Source organism: Somniosus microcephalus, chromosome 19 (assembly GCF_052327205.1).
Source record: "Somniosus microcephalus isolate GS21.2 chromosome 19, FLI_Smic_1.0, whole genome shotgun sequence".
In the NCBI taxonomy this organism is placed as follows: Eukaryota; Metazoa; Chordata; class Chondrichthyes; order Squaliformes; family Somniosidae; genus Somniosus; species Somniosus microcephalus.
The window spans coordinates 56,095,292-56,115,345 of record NC_141005.1 but is presented as its reverse complement, the minus strand read 5'-3'; the positions used below and the strand labels follow the sequence as shown (position 1 = coordinate 56,115,345).

At 47.2% G+C, this 20,054-nt stretch overlaps 1 protein-coding gene across 2 annotated transcripts in view; it reads right to left on the bottom strand.

Moving 5' to 3' along the window:
* Nucleotides 1–20,054, bottom strand: part of znrf3 (zinc and ring finger 3) — a 267,670-nt gene that overhangs the window by 114,288 nt on the left and 133,328 nt on the right. For both annotated transcript variants that reach the window (XM_085961806.1, XM_085961805.1), the window contains exon 2: nucleotides 12,940–13,065. In XM_085961806.1, the coding sequence (XP_085817932.1) occupies nucleotides 12,940–13,065 (126 nt within the window). The remainder of the gene's footprint in view (nucleotides 1–12,939; nucleotides 13,066–20,054) is intronic.

Sequence of the window (20,054 nt, the reverse complement as noted above, 5' to 3'; positions counted from 1 at the left end):
TGGCAGCTTCAGGGTCCTGGTCGTCACCAGCTGAAAGCAGGAATGCACAAGAGTAGCTTCAGAGTGAGGAGACGGCGTCAGCGAGGGAGTTAGGACTGGTGGGATTCAGCGCATTGGTGGGACAGTGGCAAAGGAGGTAGCTCGGATGGGCCAGTGCGACGCGAGAGGGCCAAAAGGCGAGGTCCTTACCATTGCCGGGCAGTGGAGGGTCGGATACACCGCACGCTGTGGGGACAATCACACGGGCTCCCATGAGCACACACACGCGCTCCTCCAGCCGAGTGAGCTTCTGCAGCTTGGCGCGGCCACCCCTGGCACGGGCCTGGCGATTAAACGCTACTTTAGCCTGCAAGAGAAAGGACGGGCTGTAAGTGCGCAGTGAAGCCCTGATGTAGTGTGCACTGCCTCCCATGGTGGAATAGCTTGGACAGAGTGAAGCCCTGATGTAGTGTGCACTGCCTCCCATGGTGGAATAGCTTGGACAGAGTGAAGCCCTGATGTAGTGTGCACTGCCTCCCATGGTGGAATAGCTTGGACAGAGTGAAGCCCTGATGTAGTGTGCACTGCCTCCCATGGTGGAATAGCTTGGACAGAGTGAAGCCCTGATGTACTGTGCACTGCCTCCGATGGTGGAATAGCTTGGACAGAGTGAAGCCCTGATGTACTGTGCACTGCCTCCCATGGTGGAATAGCTTGGCCAAAGTGTAGAGTGCCGAATGGCCATTTGATGCTCATGACTGTCCCAATGCTGCTGGCTGAGGGCTGGCCAATAGGACTTTCAGGTCCCTTTGCCCATCATGTCAGGTGTACATGCAAGAATGAGGAGGAGACTGGAAAGGCTACTCACCTTCACAATCCTGGTCAGATCGTTGTATTTTTTACGGCATTGTTTTTGGGTCCTGGGGGCCTCACCGGTGAACGTCACCCTCTGGGCGATCTGCTTCCAGGCTTTGGTGTAGTCGTGGTGGGTTGGATTCCTCCCACTCTCTGGAAACAAGATCTTGCGCCTCACCTCCAGAGCTGTGACCATTATGTCCAGATCACCCTCTGAGAAGCGCAGGGCACGCTGACGGGCCTTCTCTGGCGTTGCCATGACTCCCTGGGGCTGAGCAGCAGTGTTGAGGCCTCTTTGCAAGGCTGCAGTGTGCAGGGCGTGGCAGCAGACCAATTCGTCCCTTCCCCCTTTAAGAGCTGGTCGGCACCACGGGGTCTGCTGTCAGTGCAAAAATGACCGCACCCGCGCTGCGCCCCGCCTGGGCGCTATCCCTCTGGACCGCCGGCTTAGCGCCTAAAGGTAGGAGTGGAATGCCTCTTTTAGCGCTCCACCACTCTCTTAGGGCGAAGCCACTGAATTTCCGGCAACGGGGCGCTACTTTGGGGCGGGCGCTAACTTCGGGCGGGCGCTAAGGTTAGCGCCCCAAAACTGTCTATACTGAAAATCTAGCCCATTGTGTCATGTAAAGTTTTGTTAAGACATTGAATGCACTACCAGGAACAGTTGTGGAAACAGAATCCATAATCGCTTTTAAAAGGGAAGTGGATGAATATTTGAAAAGAAAAAGAAAAAAATGTAAAGGAGCAGGGGAGTTCTTCCCGGTGTCCCGGCCAATATTTAACCCTCCACCAACATCACTAAAACGGATTATCTGCTCATTATCACATTGCTGTTTGTGGGAGCTTGCTGTGCACAAATTGGCTGCCGCGTTTCCTACATTACAACAGTGACTACACTTTTTTTTTAAAGTACTTCATTGGCTGTAAAGCTCTTTGGGACATCCGGTCGTCGTGAAAGGCGCTATATAAATGCAAGTCTTTCTTTCTTTCTATGGGGAAAGGGCAGGGTAATTGGACTAAGTTGTGCTATCAGCGGTTTGATAGGCCGAATAGCCTCCTTCTGTGCTTTAAAATTCTATGAAACCACACAACACCATTATGATGACTGATATTAGAAAGTTCCTTCAAACACCACACAAGGCCGAGTCTCACAATGGAAATACATGCTTCCCAGCATTGTGTAAATGGAGCCTACAAGCAAACGAAGAAGTGCCAATTTAAGCCAGCTCAAGGTTCCTATATCCTCGGGTCTACCTTGAATCCAGGCCCACCATTTGTGTACGCTGTGCAATAAAGACAAGGTACCAGGAAACTGGAGACTCATTTGGAACAAGACACAATGAAATGCTTGTCCACATTAAAATCCATCCACCAGTAATTGCCACAGGGGTTTTCACTATCTTCTATCATAACTTTGAAATGAGAACAGCAGCAACCCCGGAGAAACGGATTTCTCAGCCATTTACGCCGTTTCTCCAGTATTTCTGCTGGGCAGATGGGACCATCCCCCATGGAATTCTACCCTCACGTGTACAATACAACATTAACTTTGAATGAAAAGTTAGCCTAACATGATGCTGGAAATTGGAATTTTATATCTTCCATTTCAATTGGAGATCGTGCAAGTCGAATTATCCAACCCTTCCTCCTGTCTGACCATGCCTTGGTCCTGAGAGAGTGAGGTTTGTGACATTCAGTGCAGTGCATTCCTCTTAAGCACCTACACACCTAGAGCTTTGTGCGTTGTTTATAGGAACTTAACCACAGAGTTAACCACAGCTTCCTGAGCCAGAATCACTTGAGCATGCATTCACCTCTGGGAAATCGGGTCAGTCTAATTTCTCCCACGTTTTTCTCTGCTACCAGCAACGACCAAGATCAATTTTTATGAGACATCTGGTCTTGTTCCAGTTGTCTCCGACCCGACGAAGCTCTTTGCACGATGTCATTTGTTGACAGGGGGGTGGGGGAAGTTGCTGAAATCTACGGGCGCTGCTGCTGAGTTTTGTAGCTGACTTTCTCACACTGGTGTGAGAAGGACTCTTGGGTCACACACTTACCAACAAAGTACAATTCTAGAGGTTTCTTAGATGCCTGTTTAAATGATTTGAGTGAGGTGCAACAACCTGGGGACATAGAAACGGGAGGCCATTCAGCCCCTCAATGGGATCATGGCTGATCTGTGCCTCAACTCCTTCTACCCGCCTCTGCTCTATATCCCTGGATACTCTTACCTGCAGTAGTAATTCCTGCAAATTTCTACAGGTGGTGCAGTTTGCGACCCTTGTATTGTGATTTTGCATAGAAAGTCCTGGTACAATGCCAATTTTTTTTTTTTGAGTGGATCCGAGAGATAACAAATTGCTTCCCATAGCTAGAATACATCATCAAGGTCAGGTTTGCATGACTCAAACCATATTGGTGTACTTTACTTATATATAAAGCTTCCGGCTGATTAAAATGATGTGCCAATATTGTCACGGTAAATATAGTGTTAAGCAACTGTCTTGTCATGGTTTGATGAGAATCTCATGCACATTATGGCCTAGAAATTGAGTGGGCTTAGCGCCCATTTTGCGGCGCTAGAGGACATTGCGCTGGACTTACAGCCGGTTTTGAAATTGACTAGGGCCCAACATCGGCGTTACACCGGTAGCGCTGCGCCGGCACCGATGACGTCATCGGTGTGCGCAGCGTCCCGGTTGCCGTGGTGACGGGCCCCAGCGCCGAAATTCAGTTGCGGCCGCCTCGCCCGTGGCAGCCGCAACTAAGGCCTAGAATAGCGCCCATTTTGCGGCGCTAGAGGGCATTGCGCTGGACTTACAGCCGGTTTTGAAATTGACTAGGGCCCAACATCGGCGTTACACCGGTAGCGCTGTGCCAGCACCGATGACGTCATCGGTGTGCGCAGCGTCCCGATTGCCGTGGTGACGGGCCCCAGCGCCGAAATTCAGTTGCGGCCGCCTCGCCCGTGGCAGCCGCAACTAAGGCCTAGAAATTGAGTGGGCTTAGCGCCCATTTTGCGGCGCTAGAGGGCATTGCGCTGGACTTACAGCCGGTTTTGAAATTGACTAGGGCCCAACATCGGCGTTACACCGGTAGCGCTGCACCAGCACCGATGACGTCATCGGTGTGCGCAGCGTCCCGGTTGCCGTGGTGACGGGCCCCAGCGCCGAAATTCAGTTGCGGCCGCCTCGCCCGTGGCAGCCGCAACTAAGGCCTAGAAATTGAGTTTGCGCTGCGCCGGGGCTTAACGCCGGAAATTTAGCGCCAGTGCTAAGTCGCGCTGCGCGCCAAAAATTCAGTAGCGCCGCGCCCAAACGGCTGCCGGCGCTACTGAAGGCTGTTTGCGCCTGAAAACTGGCGCTACGCACCGCATTGCGGCGCTATTCCGGCGCTGCGGCGCCCGATGCGGTGCGGCAGGCTTGGGAAGTGCAGGCCTCCTCCTTCAGTTAAGGAGGAGCTGCCTGCACCCGCCCGCTGGCCGGTTAAATCGCCACAAAAATGAGCCCGGCACCTCGGGGAAGTGCCGGGCTCGCAGCCGAGAAGCATCTGTTCCGCGGGGGGGGGGGGGGTGGGGGAGTCCGGGGAGGGAGGTGCGGGCAGGCGGCCGGCGGGAAAGCGGCCGGCCGCCGCTCCACCTTTATGCGCCGGCGCAAAGTCGTGTAAGACTCTGTTGCCAGAGTCTTAGTTGCGGCTGCCACGGGCGAGGCGGCCGCAACTGAATTTCGGCGCTGGGGCCCGTCACCACGGCAACCGGGACGCTGCGCACACCGATGATGTCATCGGTGCTGGCGCAGCGCTACCGGTGTAACGCCGATGTTGGGCCCTAGTCAATTTCAAAACCAGCTGTAAGTCCAGCGCAATGCCCTCTAGCGCCGCAAAATGGGCGCTAAGCCCACTCAATTTCTAGGCCAGAGTCTTACACGACTTTGCGCCGGCGCATAAAGGTGGAGCGGCGGCCGGCCGCTTTCCCGCCGGCCGCCTGCCCGCACCTCCCTCCCCGGACTCCCCCACCCCCCCCCCCCCCCGCGGAACAGATGCTTCTCGGCTGCGAGCCCGGCACTTCCCCGAGGTGCCGGGCTCATTTTTGTGGCGATTTAACCGGCCAGCGGGCGGGTGCAGGCAGCTCCTCCTTAACTGAAGGAGGAGGCCTGCACTTCCCGAGCCTGCCGCACCGCATCGGGCGCCGCAGCGCCGGAATAGCGCCGCAATGCGGCGCGTAGCGCCAGTTTTCAGGCGCAAACAGCCTTCAGTAGCGCCGGCAGCCGTTTGGGCGCGGCGCTACTGAATTTTTGGCGCGCACAGCGCGACTTAGCACCGGTGCTAAATTTCCGGCGTTAAGCCCCGGCGCAGCGCAAACTCAATTTCTAGGCCTATATGTTTAATTTATCAGGCTAAGTACTCCCCTTGTGATAAGTTCTGGTGATTCAGGTTAAAGATCTTGTGGCATTACTTGAAGCAAGCAGGGAGTTCTCCTGGTATCTTAGCTCACCTTCCTCCCTCAAGCAACATCACCATCAAGGCAGCTTAATTGGCCTTTTGTCTCATATCCAACTGTGGGATCGTGCTATGTGCCAAACTCTGCCTACACAACAACAGTCACTGCCCTTCTCAATGACATGATACGTTGCTAAAAAGTGCAACGGATTTTTTTTCTCAAAGTGGCATGGTGGAGGTAATTCTAACTTTGGGCGATAGTGTAAAATGGGCGATATTGATTCAGTTGCCAGTTAATACATCGCTCCAAATTTATCGCTCCCGATTTTCATTTCCATTGAAGTCAATCGAGAGACAATTGGGAGAGCGTATAATGGGTGGCTTAATCGATATCGCCCGTTTTACACCATTGCCTAAAAGCCAAAATTACCCCGTCAGTGACGAGTCACGAGCTGTTGTGGCAGCTTCAAATGAAGGCCAGCAGGCTGAGGAGACCCTGTGGGGAGTAGAAGAAAAACCTCGGCAACTTTCCTTACCTCTTTCTATTAATTACATTCTCCTGTGTCAGTGGAGCGCCTTAGGAAATGAGACTTGACATTTTTCTCCCTCTAGAAAGCTCCGAAAGCTCAACACAAGTGTGGTTATGTGGCACACACGGGCATCATGCCAGTCCGACTCCTCAAGTACGTGGGCAAGTTGTGGTCCAGCCATTGGTAAAATATATTCAATTACAGTGGCTAGAGATTCAGAGTTTCCCAGCCATCCATTTGTGTTCCAGTGAAAGACAAAGTAATCATTTAAATCCCTTCAACTGCAAATATACACAAGTGGCAGGTGTTTGATGTGCCTGAATATCAGTAATGAAATAAGTGTCTACTCATCACCTCTCCATTACTGCATCCGATGACGGACAAACCACAATGCCAATTTGAGCAAAAAACAGTTGTTAATAAAAACACTGCACTCTTTTATGTAATGAGCCTGACATTCTTTGCATTAATCTATTCTCTGTAAGGTATCCAGGCACGGTTTGCAAATAAAAACCTTTTATTTTACATCATTAGGCCACATTAATCCTTGGTAGTGCGTACGGACCCCTCCTCAAGTGTTAAAAAACACCCCCATTTTCACTCAGCTAATATCTGCCACCAAAAATACTTTCCAAAGAGCAAATAAGACAGGTGTTGAATGAACGCTGTCAACACCACTCACCCGTGGTACAACAAACGACGACGCTGAGCTCCCCCAGTGGATCCGAGGGCAAACGGGCAACTTTTGTGGAATGGAAACATAAAAGTCCATGATAGGCCCAAGTTTGATCCCTGCTGTGAGTGGGTTAATCTCAGTTCAAGTTCTACAACTGGCCTCAGTACACCTACATGAGGGAAGGCCAGAAAAAAAATTAGCCAGTTTGTGCAATTTGGGGCATTCGCTGAACCGCTCGCTTCTGTGGACATTGGATGAGGCCAGGACTGGGCTTCAAGAATGGCCACAAGGGCAAGGTGGTAACTGTCATGAGGGAGGATGGGCGAAAGATTTGGCCGACTTGGCAGTATGGGGACTCAGCTGGTAGCTGGGGAATGCCGACACACCTAGTCTAAAGGCCGAGCCAGGAACCACACAGGCTTGTCGGCCGAATCTGAAGGCTAAAGGTGGGTGAGAAAGGTTTCTGGGAGGTAACTGCAGGCGGTTCTCCAAAGGCTGCATTGGCCGACCTCAATATCCACCACCGGTAATGAAATCTGACTTTGATACACCAATGTTATCTCAGCCTTTGCTGGTTAACTCCAGGATATACAGGTCCCCGTCTTTTCCAAAATATGCGACTTGTAAGCTGTGGAAGAGAGGAGCTATTTACAAGGATGAAAGATCTGCAATTCCTTGGTTACAAAGTTCTCCCCTTGTTATATCTGCATCTTTTGGATTTTTTTAAGACAGGCACACGAAGAGTTGGATACCTGGTTCAAACACATGTCCTGGTATGTGTTGTATCAGACTACTGACAATATCCCCCCACCCTCGGCAGACCACTACCACAGGCATTTCATACATGCAGAATATAGCCTCTGTAGCTCAGAAATTACTTAGCTGATATTAAGAGACGAACATTTATGATATTTCCATGTTTGCCATTTAATGCTTGTGTTAACCAGTTGATTTTCAACAGTTTAACCCCTGCTAAAGTAGCAGACAAAGGAGCATCTTACGAAAGCATTAAGCAATCCTCCGCTCTTATCACAGACAGTAATTTCTAGACCTAACGGAGGACCATTTCTAGTCTATACACACCACCACTTCCGTCATCAAATTATCAACCCACTTCCCAGAAATAGGAACCCAAATGCTTTTACAACCCCGAGAAATCAAAGAGCTCCTACCAATGAAATCAGAGATGGGTCATTCAGTCGAACTTACCCACGTAACCAAAAAAGGACTTTCTTTTATACAATTACCATCTTTAACGAACCTGAACTACTAAGATAGGCCCAGGTAGACCTTGATCTTTATTTATATATAGCTTTGGGACAAGAAACTGCTAAATGATGATTGACAATGTGATACTGTATTGATATGAGGAGTTCTGTTTGACACTCAAGGGCACGTGTCAGAGTAGACTTTACTGCACTGTGGATTGAGTAAATGGCAATTACCTTTAGATTACCGTATGATGAGAGATACTTTTTGTAAAGGGGAATTACAAGTCCCCCAAACTTGCCTCCATAATATGTTTCACACCGATCTTCTTGTCCGTGTTGTCCATATAAGCCCATACAAAGAGGCCGAGATTAGGGGGAGATGAACAGAGAGCCCTGACAATTTCATTTCTTTCCTCAATTAGGCCTGAAGAGACTTGTGGTTCAGCTGCTCCAGTCCGCCTGGTATTGTACAAATTCCAAATAACTTGCACATTGCTGAAGAATTCGCGGAGTAATGAAAAAGATTCTTTCATCTCCCTTCACTTCTATAACCTTCACCGTGGCCTGGCTTTAGTCGAGCTATTTTATTCCCCACCCTCCGCCCCCTATTTTCTCCTCTCCTGCGGGCATGGATTCTGAATCATACCAGGGTATAGTTCCACAGGGACCAACGGCCCTCCCTAGCCAAGCCGAATTGGCCATTTTTTATTTATTGCACTAGGCTATGGAGTTTTGGTAGGCTGTTCAACCATAGGAAACAATGCAGCTGAGCCCAATCCTTTCCTCACCCATTGTGTACACTTTTCAGAAGGAGACACTGGATAGCGACCAGGAACGGGAACTTAGGCTAATGTTTTCTCCCCCCCCACCCCTCCCCTTAGCCCAAACACACTGAGGTGAAATGTCCTACACCCAACTACTGATCAAGCTAACTCAGTCCAAGACCAAGTGTCAAACATTGGATCGTTTTGGTCTAGGTTGCAGAGTGGAGCACCAGCATTGTGCCATGGAGTGTTGGGGTGCAGGATTGAGTCTACAATATTCTTTTCTTAGAGCCCAGAATCCCCTCTATCCAATCTCAGCCATGCTGTTGTGGGAGATGCCAAGTGTAGACCAGGCCTTTCCACAAGAGAGAGGGGCAAAAAACCCCACAGACCATGTCAAACCCTGGGTCATTCCTGCACACCTCCTACTCTGCAGTGACATGGGCAAAGGTCTGGTTACAGAGAGTGCACAATGCAGGGTCACCAATACAATAGGAAAGGAGATAAAATATATCATAAAAGAGGGAATCTTGTCCTGAATGAAGGCAGCTCCCAAAGCTCCCCTCCCATGGCTTAGTAGGTAAATGCGCTGCATAATGTGTTCCTGAGGCGTACAGACTAGGAAGGTCCAAAGTTTTATCCCAGTCCAATGCACTGCTGCACTGCATGGCGTGTTACTGAGCCGTGCAGGCCACGACGGTCTGAGGTTTGAGCCCAGGCCGGGCCTGAGTTAGGCGCTCTCAGCTGGGACAGCAGTCACACTGCTTTAACTGGCCTCAGTGTGTACACACTACAGAGAGGGGAGAAAAGAAAAATTGCCAGGGTTCCCACTCCTGATGGCTTTCTAAGGATGCCGACTAGAAAGTTACCCGAGCAGCTGGGTCCCAGGTTCAATTCTTTCCCGCAACATGTGTATTTTGACCATGTTTAAATGGAAGCCAGAATCACTATTATGCTTTCATCCCTCAGTTACAAAGCTCTCAACCTGTCTCTCGGACGAGATGTTAAACCGAGGCCCCATCTGCCCTCTCAGGTGAATGTAAAAGATCTCATGGCACTATTTCAAAGAAGAGCAGGGGAGTTATCCCCAGTGTCCTGGCCAATATTTATCCCTCAAGACAACACGACTACAGGTACAGTCGCAACGGACCTCGACCCAGAGCCCTTCAGATGTCAATGCACATGCAACTCCAGCAGGGGCCACTGGCTGCTGATCAGGAGTGAGGCATTTTTACCGTACACCTTTTACGATGCATTATGGGGCACTGTGAGGAGCATGCCCCTCCTTATAACACCCACGTACTTGGCTGACGAGAGTTCGATGAGGGTGGAGTGCATCGGTGATTTGCACAGCAGTGTTGCACATACAATGTGTGGATTTGGCTGCATCTTCGCACTTTGAAGGTGAACACTGGGAGTATTTTGAGGGAATCTGCGTACGTTTACTGCAAGGCGAAGCCCCAAACAGAAGACAGAATGGAATACTGTCTCCTTGAATTTATTTTGCTCAAGTTCAAACAAATTGAAATGCAGGGATTAAAGGCTCTTTGAAGTCTGTCAGTTTACAGAGTACAGTTGAATTGGGGCTGCACTTTAATTGAATCTGAATGTTACCAAGCTCTGGGTAATAGACAATCAACATGGTTTTAATTCAGTCCCATTCTCCCCTCTATACATGATCTGCATACAAATTCCTCCTCACTGGCCCTTCAGGCACTCAATCAGCATTTATTAACGTTACAAACATGAACATTACATTTCCACATTGTTAAAACTGCGCATGACAGCCATGTCAAAAATTGATTTTACCCTACTTCCAAAGTGACCAGCAACCTTTAAGAGGGAATAGTCAATATTCTTAAAAGCCATTTCCTATTCACAAAAGTGCAATGCCAGCGAATGAAAAATTTATAAAACTGGTGGCACGCGAGTCTTCAGACAGTCTTCGTAGGTTTGAACCGACAGTTCTGGTGAGCTGGGAATAATAAAGGTTGTGAAGTAAAATGTGGCCACTTCAGGAAGTTGCCTGGCAAAAATGTAAGATGGCGTTGTTGTTAAGGGAGCCCCACTCTATGTGGGGGACACTCTCTTACCACCAGCCCCCTTCTACAATTTAGCCATCATACATCAGCAAACAGGTTCATCACAGCCCCGAGATCAACCAGCAGGGAGAGTCTGTCCACCGATCAAAAAGAAACAACCAAATAAAAGCAGAACACTGAGAAAACGAGGGTTTTGGACTCTCCGTGCGTGGGGTGGGGGGGAACACGAGAGAGAGAGTACAAGAGAGGGAAAAAAGGGTGATACGGCAAAAGAGTGCAAGAGAGGGAGAGAGAAAGCATGAGAGATGCTTTGGCAACATAAGATGTAACTTATCATGCCAATAAAGCGATTTGAATTGTGAATTGAGAACAGGATTACATTGAATATACAGCACAGAAACAGGCCATTCGGCCCAACTAGCCTGTGCTGGTGTTTATGCTCCTCACGAGTCTCCTCCCATTCCATCTACCTCACCTCACCCATTCAGCATATCTTTCTATTCCCTTTTCTCTCATGTACTCGTCGAGTTTCCTTTTGAAAGCATCTAAGCTATTTGCCTCAACCACTTCCTGTGGTAGCGAGTTCCACATTCTAGCCAATCTCTGAGTAAAGACATTTCCCTATTGGATTTATTAGTAATCTTGTATTTATGGCCCCTAGTTTTGGATTCTCCCACAAATGGAAACATTAACAAAATGAATATTAAAGGAGGGGTAGGGCCACTAAAGGATGAGCAAGATAAACTCACATGTAATGACAGAGAAATGGCATAAGTATTGAATAACTATTTCGCCTCAGTTTTTACTGAAGAAAACGAAATAGACACTTCACTAGAGGATAAGCGTAAAAAGAATATTAATACAGTTGGGATAGAAAGGGAGAAAATCATTGACAAACTATAGGTTTTGTTCGATCGCTGTTTTTGTATATAGGAACAACATTAGCTGTCTGCCAATCATCTGGCACTATCCCCTCTTCTATGGAACTTTTATATATAATAAAACTTGTGCCTCTGTTATCCCCTACCTAGTTTCCTTGAGAGTGCAAGAGAGACAGAAGCAGAGTACGAAAGAGACAATGAAGGGGAATGAGAGAGAGAGAGAAAGTGAGACCAAGACCACAATTCTTATTGCATAGAATTTACAGCACAGAAACAGGCCATTCGGCCCATCTGGTCTATGCCGGTGTTTATGCTCCACATGAACCACTCCTCCCTCCTCACCCTACCAACATAGCTTTCTATTCCTTTCTCCCTCATGTGCTTAGATAGCTTCCCCTTACAGGCATCGTGTCTTGTCTAAAGATGGTTTTCTTTTGGCATCACCCGTTCACTTAAGGTTTCACAGCAGAGGCCAGTTATAGAAATGGACAGCGTTTGCACAGACTCTACAGAGCTCAGTGCTCCGTCCCTCGCTTGCTGTTTTCCAAGAAGTAGAGGAGGTTGGTGGTTTAAGTAATGCAAACTACGCATTCCTGACATGGACTTTAACTGAGAAAAGTGTCAACATTTTCAAGATGGCTGAAACAAAGAAACCACTTTAAGTAGAATGGCTATGGCAGGTCCCATCCCTCTCTTTCCATTGGTTCTCTCTGTTGCCCTTTCATCACCAGTGCCCTGGCTTGACTGGCAGCATTTTCCTTTCACTTGTGAGAAAAGTTTTTGCCCTTGCGAATCGCACCACCAGAGTTTCTGTGGAGAAAGGGTCGTGCAGAAAACGTGGGATGGGCAAAAACAGAAAGACAGAACAAAAAGGGAGAGAAAAACAGGAGCGAGGGCAGAGAATTTGAATATATAGACATCACATGGCCTTCCCCTGTGGTCCATCCTTAGATATATACTGTTCGTGACTGAAAATTTTACATCTAGGATTTGTCGTGTGTGTGTGTGTGTCACACCTTTTATAAGACTCAAAGAAGTAATTAAAAATGAGCACAAAGGACATCCTATCCTTCCAACAGATAACCATTTTGATTTACACGTCCTGACTGCATGATTAGGGTTGCCAACTCTGGAGGTTTCAGCACCTGACCTTCCACCTTTAACCGCCCCGCCGGGTCAAACGGCCTTTTTCTCCCCCATCTCCAATATTTTTGATCACTTAATAAACAAAGGGGTTAAAAAATGCATAATTTCTTTTTAGCTCCCCCCCCCACCACCCCTATGATTTTTCTCCTGGGTTGCTCACAGGAGTGTCCCGGGGATTAATCTTCAATTCCCGGAGACTCCAGGCCTGGAGGGTTGGCAACCCTGTGCAGGATGCCAGTGAAGCTGTACACAGCATCCACAGCTGACAAGACACTGGGTTGAATGTTAGGCTAAAGAGATAGCTGTTGTGAACCAAGTCTTTGTTTTGTTTCCCGACCCATGGAAATTTCAGCACAGGAAATTTATGTAGGTCGGGCCTGCACACTCAGGCTTCACCCAATCTTTCCTGCCTTACCTTGCCCAGCACAGTGAGACAGGGTTTGGGGTCCAACTCCGGCTGCTCCAGCTTCACCACTCCCACCCATCCGTATTCGTATAGGTCCTCCTCATCGTTGTTGTTGCATAGTCCCAATGGGTGCATCTGGAAGAGTCAAAGTCAACAGGATGTTAATAGCTGCAAGATTATTTTCATTTCATTTTTCTGAATAACTTTCTGAATTACTATCTTTAAGCATTTTGAGCAGACTAAACAACAGCACTGAGCGGCTTAACCAGATTCCACAGCTTTCTGAACACACGGCTCCCAGTTCCTAGTAAGACCAGCACTCTATGCCAGCCCTATTATACATACATATCCTTCATTTAACACCACTCAAATCCAATGCAACAGATCCCCCCAATGTTATTTGTCTTAGTAGGTGTCACTCTCTGAACAGATCAGAGGAAGCAAATGGTTATTACTCCGGTGATTTATCCCAGTCATGACTGACCATCTTGTAATGCCAGTGCGCTGCAGGTGGTGGTAGTGGCATAAGACTTGCATTTATATAGCGCCTTTCACGACCACCGGACGTCCCAAAACACTGCACAGCCAATGAAGTACTTTTTTTTTTGAAGTGTAGTCACTGATTGTAATGTAGGAAACACGGCAGCCAATTTGCACACAGCAAGCTCCCACAAACAGCAATGTGATAATGACCAGATAATCTGTTTTTTTTAGTAATGTTGATTGAGGGATAAAAATTGGCCAGAACATCGGGGATAACTCCTCTGCTCTTCTTCGAAATAGTGCCATAGGATCTTTTACATCCACCTGAGAGCAGACGGGACCTCGGTTTAACGTCTTATCTGAAAGACGGCACCTCTGACAGTGCAGCACTCCCTCAGCACTGCACTGGAGTGTCAGCCTAGATTTTGTGGAGTTTGACCCACAACCTTCTGACTCAGAGGCGAGGGTGCTGCCCACTGAGCCACGGCTGACAAAGGTAGGGCCATCTTTATGGTTGGCAGCATGAATACACTTCACTTACTGCTGCCATCCCTCGTTATATTACCGCAGTGCAGCGAAATCAGAGCAGCTACTATCCCAAAGGGAGGACTGTACCCGTAAGGAGTGCCTCTTCAGAGGGAAAATTGGAAGTGTTGTCCATCTCCTTTGCTCTCCACCATACCTCCAGCTAGCCCATCCATTAACTTGCATTGGTGTCAAAAATCATGGAGGGATCAAGCTATTCATCCACATAATAGAGAACTGCATACGGGTAAAAGGCTTTGAAAACAGGATGCACTGTAAAAACATGGGCTGAAATGTGGGGAGGGAGTGTGGTGGGGGTGGGGGGGGAGAAGCAGACAGGAAGAGATAATAAAATCTGCAACAAATTCCTATCATAGTACTGTAGCTGCTTCACAGGATTTCATATTAAAGCAACAGTTTTGTCAGATGGTGTGAAATTTTAGTTTGCATCAAGTCAGAAGTAACCAAGTTCATCAGTGGACCAGCACAGGCTGTCCAGGTCAAATGGCAAAGGTCATTTGATGGATGGGTCAGCAGATGTCCAGGAAAATACATCCCCACTCACCCTCCCTCCCAAAAAAAACATACTGTTTAATGAATAACATCCCGGGACACACTATTACTACCTCTCCTCCCCTCACCAATCCCCCCGCCCCTGCCTACTCCTCCACCCCCCGCCTCTCTCCCAAGGTTGCTTGTGGCCATGTTCTTACTTTAAGGGAGAACTGGCTGCATATGTTGACAGCGAGCACAAGCACTGTGAAGTGAGATGGACAATCTGTCCAAAGATAATTGAATACCACAAACATTCAAACAGCTGGCCAACTGCACGATGTCACCGATTACATTGTGAAGACAGCTCACATTTTAAAATCCAACAATGGTTTGTTGAAAGTAGATATGAGCTCTCCAGACTATATTTATAAAACAATATTTTTCCCCCCTCCAATCATCTCCCCTTTCCTGATAGCACCGTTTATTGCCGAGGTACAGTTCCATAATTGCCCGTCTCCAATTGACCAGTCTTCATTTGCAAGCCCAGACAGTGAGTATAAACAGGGTATTTAACCATGGCTGGCATCATCGCCCGAGACCAGCCCTGTCTTCGCCACCAACAGGAACAAGGATGTCTTGCTGCAGTTGTACAGGGCCTTGGTGAGACCGCACCTTGAGTATTGTGTGCAGTTTTGGTCGCCTTATCTGAGGAAGGATGTTCTTGCCATGGAAGGAGTGCAGCGAAGATTCACCAGGCTGATACCTGGGATGGCAGGAATGAGGTATGAGGAGAGATTGTGTCAATTGGGCTTATACTCACTGGAGTTTAGAAGATTGAGAGGGGATCTCATCGAAACCTATAAAATTCTGTCAGGCCTGGACAGACTTGATGCAGGAAGGATGTTCCCAATGGCCGGGGAGTCCAGAACCAGGGGTCATAGTCTAAGGATAAAGGGTAGGCCATTTAGGACTGAGATGAGGAGGAATTTCTTCACCCAGAGAGTGGTGAACCTGTGGAATTCTCTGCCACAGAGGGCGGTGGAGGCCAGTTCATTAAATATATTCAAGAAGGAGTTGGATATATTTCTTAAGGCTAAAGGGATCAAGGGATATGGGGAGAAAGCAGGGACAGGGTACTGAATTTGGATGATCAGCCATGATCTCATTGAATGGCGGAGCAGGCTCGAGGGGCCAAATGGCCTACTTCTGCTCCTATCTTCTATGTTTCTATGTTTACGTATATGCACTTTCCAACAGGGTCACTCGGACAACAGTTAAGAGTTGGGACCCCGGTTGATTTGTCCCCATTCCCCCGGAGGCATCAAGGCCAATTGCAGTTTGAACCTGGGACCTTCCTGGTGGGTATAATTTGGATCCACACTAAGCAGTGCCTTTACCAACTGCCCCAGCAGGGGAGCTTTCGCTAACTTGGTTCCGCGTGCTCACTCCCCAAGACAAAGCTGCAGTACTCAGTGACCTCAGGGTGGGGCGGGGCTTTCTTATGGGATGCCCCCCCCAGATTCCAAGCAGGCTCTTTTGCTTAACCTTAAGTCCTAGGAGACACCTGAAGCTATAAGCAAGGGAGAAGAGAAGGACCTCTCTCCGCATTCTGCAAGCGGCTTGGATCAGAAGCCTCTCAAACAGTGACCTCGTCGATTCAAATAGTAACCTCGTCAATATCAAGTATTTGTAGATAAATACAGACATAAATGATATGTACATACATTCTATTCATACATACAACACGCTGGCTCTGTGACTCAGCCTTAGCTCAGTGGGCAGCGCTCTCACCTCTGAGTTGGAAGGTTGTGGGTTCAAAGCCCCACTCCAGAGATTTGAGCACAAACTCTAGGCTGACACTCCAGGGCAGTACTGAGGGAGTGCGGCACTGTCGGAGGTGCTGTCTTTCGGATAGGACGGTAAACCGAGGCCCCATCGGCTCTCTCAGGATGTAAAAGATCCCACAGCACTATTTCGAAGAAGAGCAGGTGAGTTCTCCCCAATGTTCCATTGGGACGGGCTTCACTTGGCCAGTGCTGGGACTAGAGTCCTGGCGGATCATATAACTAGGGCTGTCGAGAGGGCTTTAAACTAACTAGTGGGGGGGAGGTTCCTAGAGAGCAAATAATAAAAATGACAACAGAGAAGGTCGTAGACTTAGGTAGCAGTGGGGAAATTAAAAACCAGATCGTGTCAGGAAGGGGCAGAAGGTATGGAGTAAAAGGTAAAGTAATAAAAAGGGCAAAAGCAGGAACTAAGTGTCACAAAACATATTTCAAAGTTCTCTATCTGAATGCACGTAGCATTCGTAACAAAATAGACGAGTTAATGGCACAAATAATTACATATGAGGATGATCTTGTGGCCATTACAGAAACATGGCTGCAGGGTGACAATGCCTGGGAATTAAACATACCAGGTTATTTAACGATCAGGAAGGACAGGCAGGAAGGAAGGGGAGGTGGGGTGGCTATGTTAATAAAGGAAGGAATCACTGTAATACAGAGAAATGATATTGGGTCAAAAGATCAGGATAATGAAACAGTTTGGGTGGAGGTAAGGAATAATAAGGGGAAAAAAACACTAGTGGGTGTAGTCTATAGGCCTCCGAACAGTTGCAACTCTGTTGGACGGAGTATCAATCAGGAAATAGTTGAGGCTTGTAATAAGGGAACATCTATAATTATGGGGGATTTTAACTATCATATTAATTGGACAAATCAAATTGGGCAGGGCTGCCTTGAGGATGAGTTCACTGAGTGTATTAGGGATGGGTTTCTTGAGCAGTATGTAACTGAACCGACCAGGGGGCAAGCAACCTTAGATCTGGTCCTGTGTAACGAGACAGGATTAATTAAAAAATCTCTTAGTAAAGGATCCCCTTGGAATGAGTGACCATAACATGGTTGAATTCCATATTCAATTAGAGGGTGAGAAGGTTGGATTCCAAACAAGCATGCTAAGCTTGAATAAAGGAGACTATGAAGGTATGAGAGCGGAATTGAATGGTGGATTGGGAAAATAGATTAAAGGGTAAGACGATACATGATCAGTGGTGTACATTTAAGGAGTTATTTTACAACTTCCAAAAAATATATATTCCACTGAGAAGAAAAGGGTGTAAAAGAAAAGACAGCCATCCGTGGCTAAGTAAAGAAATTAAGGATAGTATTCGACTAAAAACAAGGGCATATAAGGTAGCCAAATCTAGTGGGAGGATAGAGGATTGGGAAAACTTTAAATGACAGCAAAAAATAACAAAAATATTGATTAAGAAAGGGAAGATAGATTATGAAAGTAAATTAGCAAAAAATATAAAAACAGATAGTAAGAGTTTTTATAGTTATATAAAAAGAAAAAGGGTGGCTAAAGTAAATGTTGGTCCCTTAGAGGATGAGACTGGGAAATTAATGGTGGGAAATATGGAGATGGCAAAAACACTGAATGAATATTTTACATCAGTCTTTACAGTAGAGGACACTAAGAATATCCCAACACTGGACAAACAGGGGGCTATGGGGGGGAGGAGCTAAACATGATCAAAATCACTAAGGAAGTGGTACTTGGTAAAATAATGGGACTCAAGGCAGATAAATCACCTGGACCTGATGGCTTAAATCCTAGGGTCTTGAGGGAAGTGGCGGTAGGGATTGTGGATGCATTGGTAATAATTTTCCAAAACTCCCTGGACTCAGCAAAGGTCCCGGCAGACTGGAAAACTGCTAATGTAACACCCTTATTTAAAAAGGGCAGTAGACAGAAGGCTGGAAACTATAGACCGGTTAGCCTAACATCTGTGGTAGGTAAAATTTTGGAGTCCATTATTAAGGAGACAGTAACAGGACATTTGGATAATCATAATTAAATAGGACAAAGTCAGCATGGTTTTATGAAGGGGAAGTCATGTTTGACAAATTTGCTGGAGTTCTTTGAGGAAGTAACGTATAGGGTGGATAAAGGGGAACCAGTGGACGTAGTGTATTTAGACTTCCAAAAGGTATTTGACAAGGTGCCACACAAAAGATTATTGCTTAAGATAAAAAATCACGGGATTGGGGGTAATATTCTGGCATGGATAGAGGATTGGCTATCTAACAGAAGGCAGAGAGTTGGGATAAATGGTTCATTCTCAGACTGGCAATCAGTAACTAGTGGTGTTCCACAGGGGTCAGTGCTGGGTCCCCAACTCTTTACAATCTATATTAATGATTTGGAGGAGGGGACCGAGTGTAACATATCAAAGTTTGCAGATGATACTAAGATGGGCGGGAAAGTAGTGAGTGAGGAGGACATAAAAAACCTGCAAGGGGACATAGACAGAGGCAGAGGCAGAGATTTGGCAGATGGAATACAATACTGGAAAGTGTGAGGTTATGCACTTTGGCAGGAAAAATCGTAGAGCAAGTTATTATCTTAATGGCAAGAAACTGGAAAGTACTGAAGTACAAAGGGATCTGGGGGTCCTGGTGCACGAAACTCAAAAGGTTAGTATGCAGGTGCAGCAAGTGATTAAGAAGGCCAATGGAATGTTGGCTTTCATTGCTAGGGGGATAGAATATAAAAATAGGGAGGTATTGCTTCAGTTGTACAAGGTATTGGTGAGACCGCACCTGGAATACTGCATACAGTTTTGGTGTCCATACTTAAGAAAAGACATACTTGCTCTCGAGTCAGTACAAAGAAGGTTCACTTGGTTAATCCCGGGGATGAGGGGATGGACATATGAGGAGAGGTTGAGTAGATTGGGACTCTACTCATTGGAGTTCAGAAGAATGAGAGGCGATCTTATTGAAACATATAAGATTGTGAAGGGGTTGGATCGGGTGGATGCGGGGAGGATGTTCCCGATGATGGGTGAAACTAGAACTAGGGGGCATAGTCTTAGAATAAGGGGCTGCTCTTTCAAAACTGAGATGAGGAGGAACTACTTCACTCAGAGGGTGGTAGGTCCATGGAATATGCTGCCCCAAAAAGCTGTAGAAGCTACATCATTACATAAATTTAAAACAGAAATAGACAGTTTCCTAGAAGTAAAGGGAAGTAAGGGTTACGGGGAGCGGGCAGGAATTTGGACATGAGTCTATGTTCGGATCGGACATGGCCCTGTGGGTAGCGGAGCGGGCCCAGGGGCCGTGTAGCCTGATCCTGCTCCTATTTCGTGTGTCTAATTCTGTTAGATTCAGGAGATGGTTCTGTGATAGTAGATTGGCGGTTAGGATCAGATCAGCCATGATCTTATTGAATGGCGGAGCAGGCTCGAGGGGCCGATTGGCCTACTCCTGCTCCTATTTCTTATGTTCTTATGTTACGGCTAATATTTATCACTCAGCTGACATCACTAAAACAGATTATATTGTCATTATCACATTGCTGTTTGTGGAAGCTTGCTGTGCGCATATTGGCTGCCTCGTTCCCTACATTATAACAGAGACTAGACTTCAAAAAGAACTTCAGTGGCTGTAAAGTGCCTTGGGACGTCCTGAGGTTGTGAAAGGTGCTATATAAATGCAAGTCTTTCTTTCACTAGTGTCGAAACTAGACATATTTAACGATACATACTGTAGGGGGAAAACAAAAATCGCATCGAAACCCAATAAATAACCTTTAATACTACACTTCTA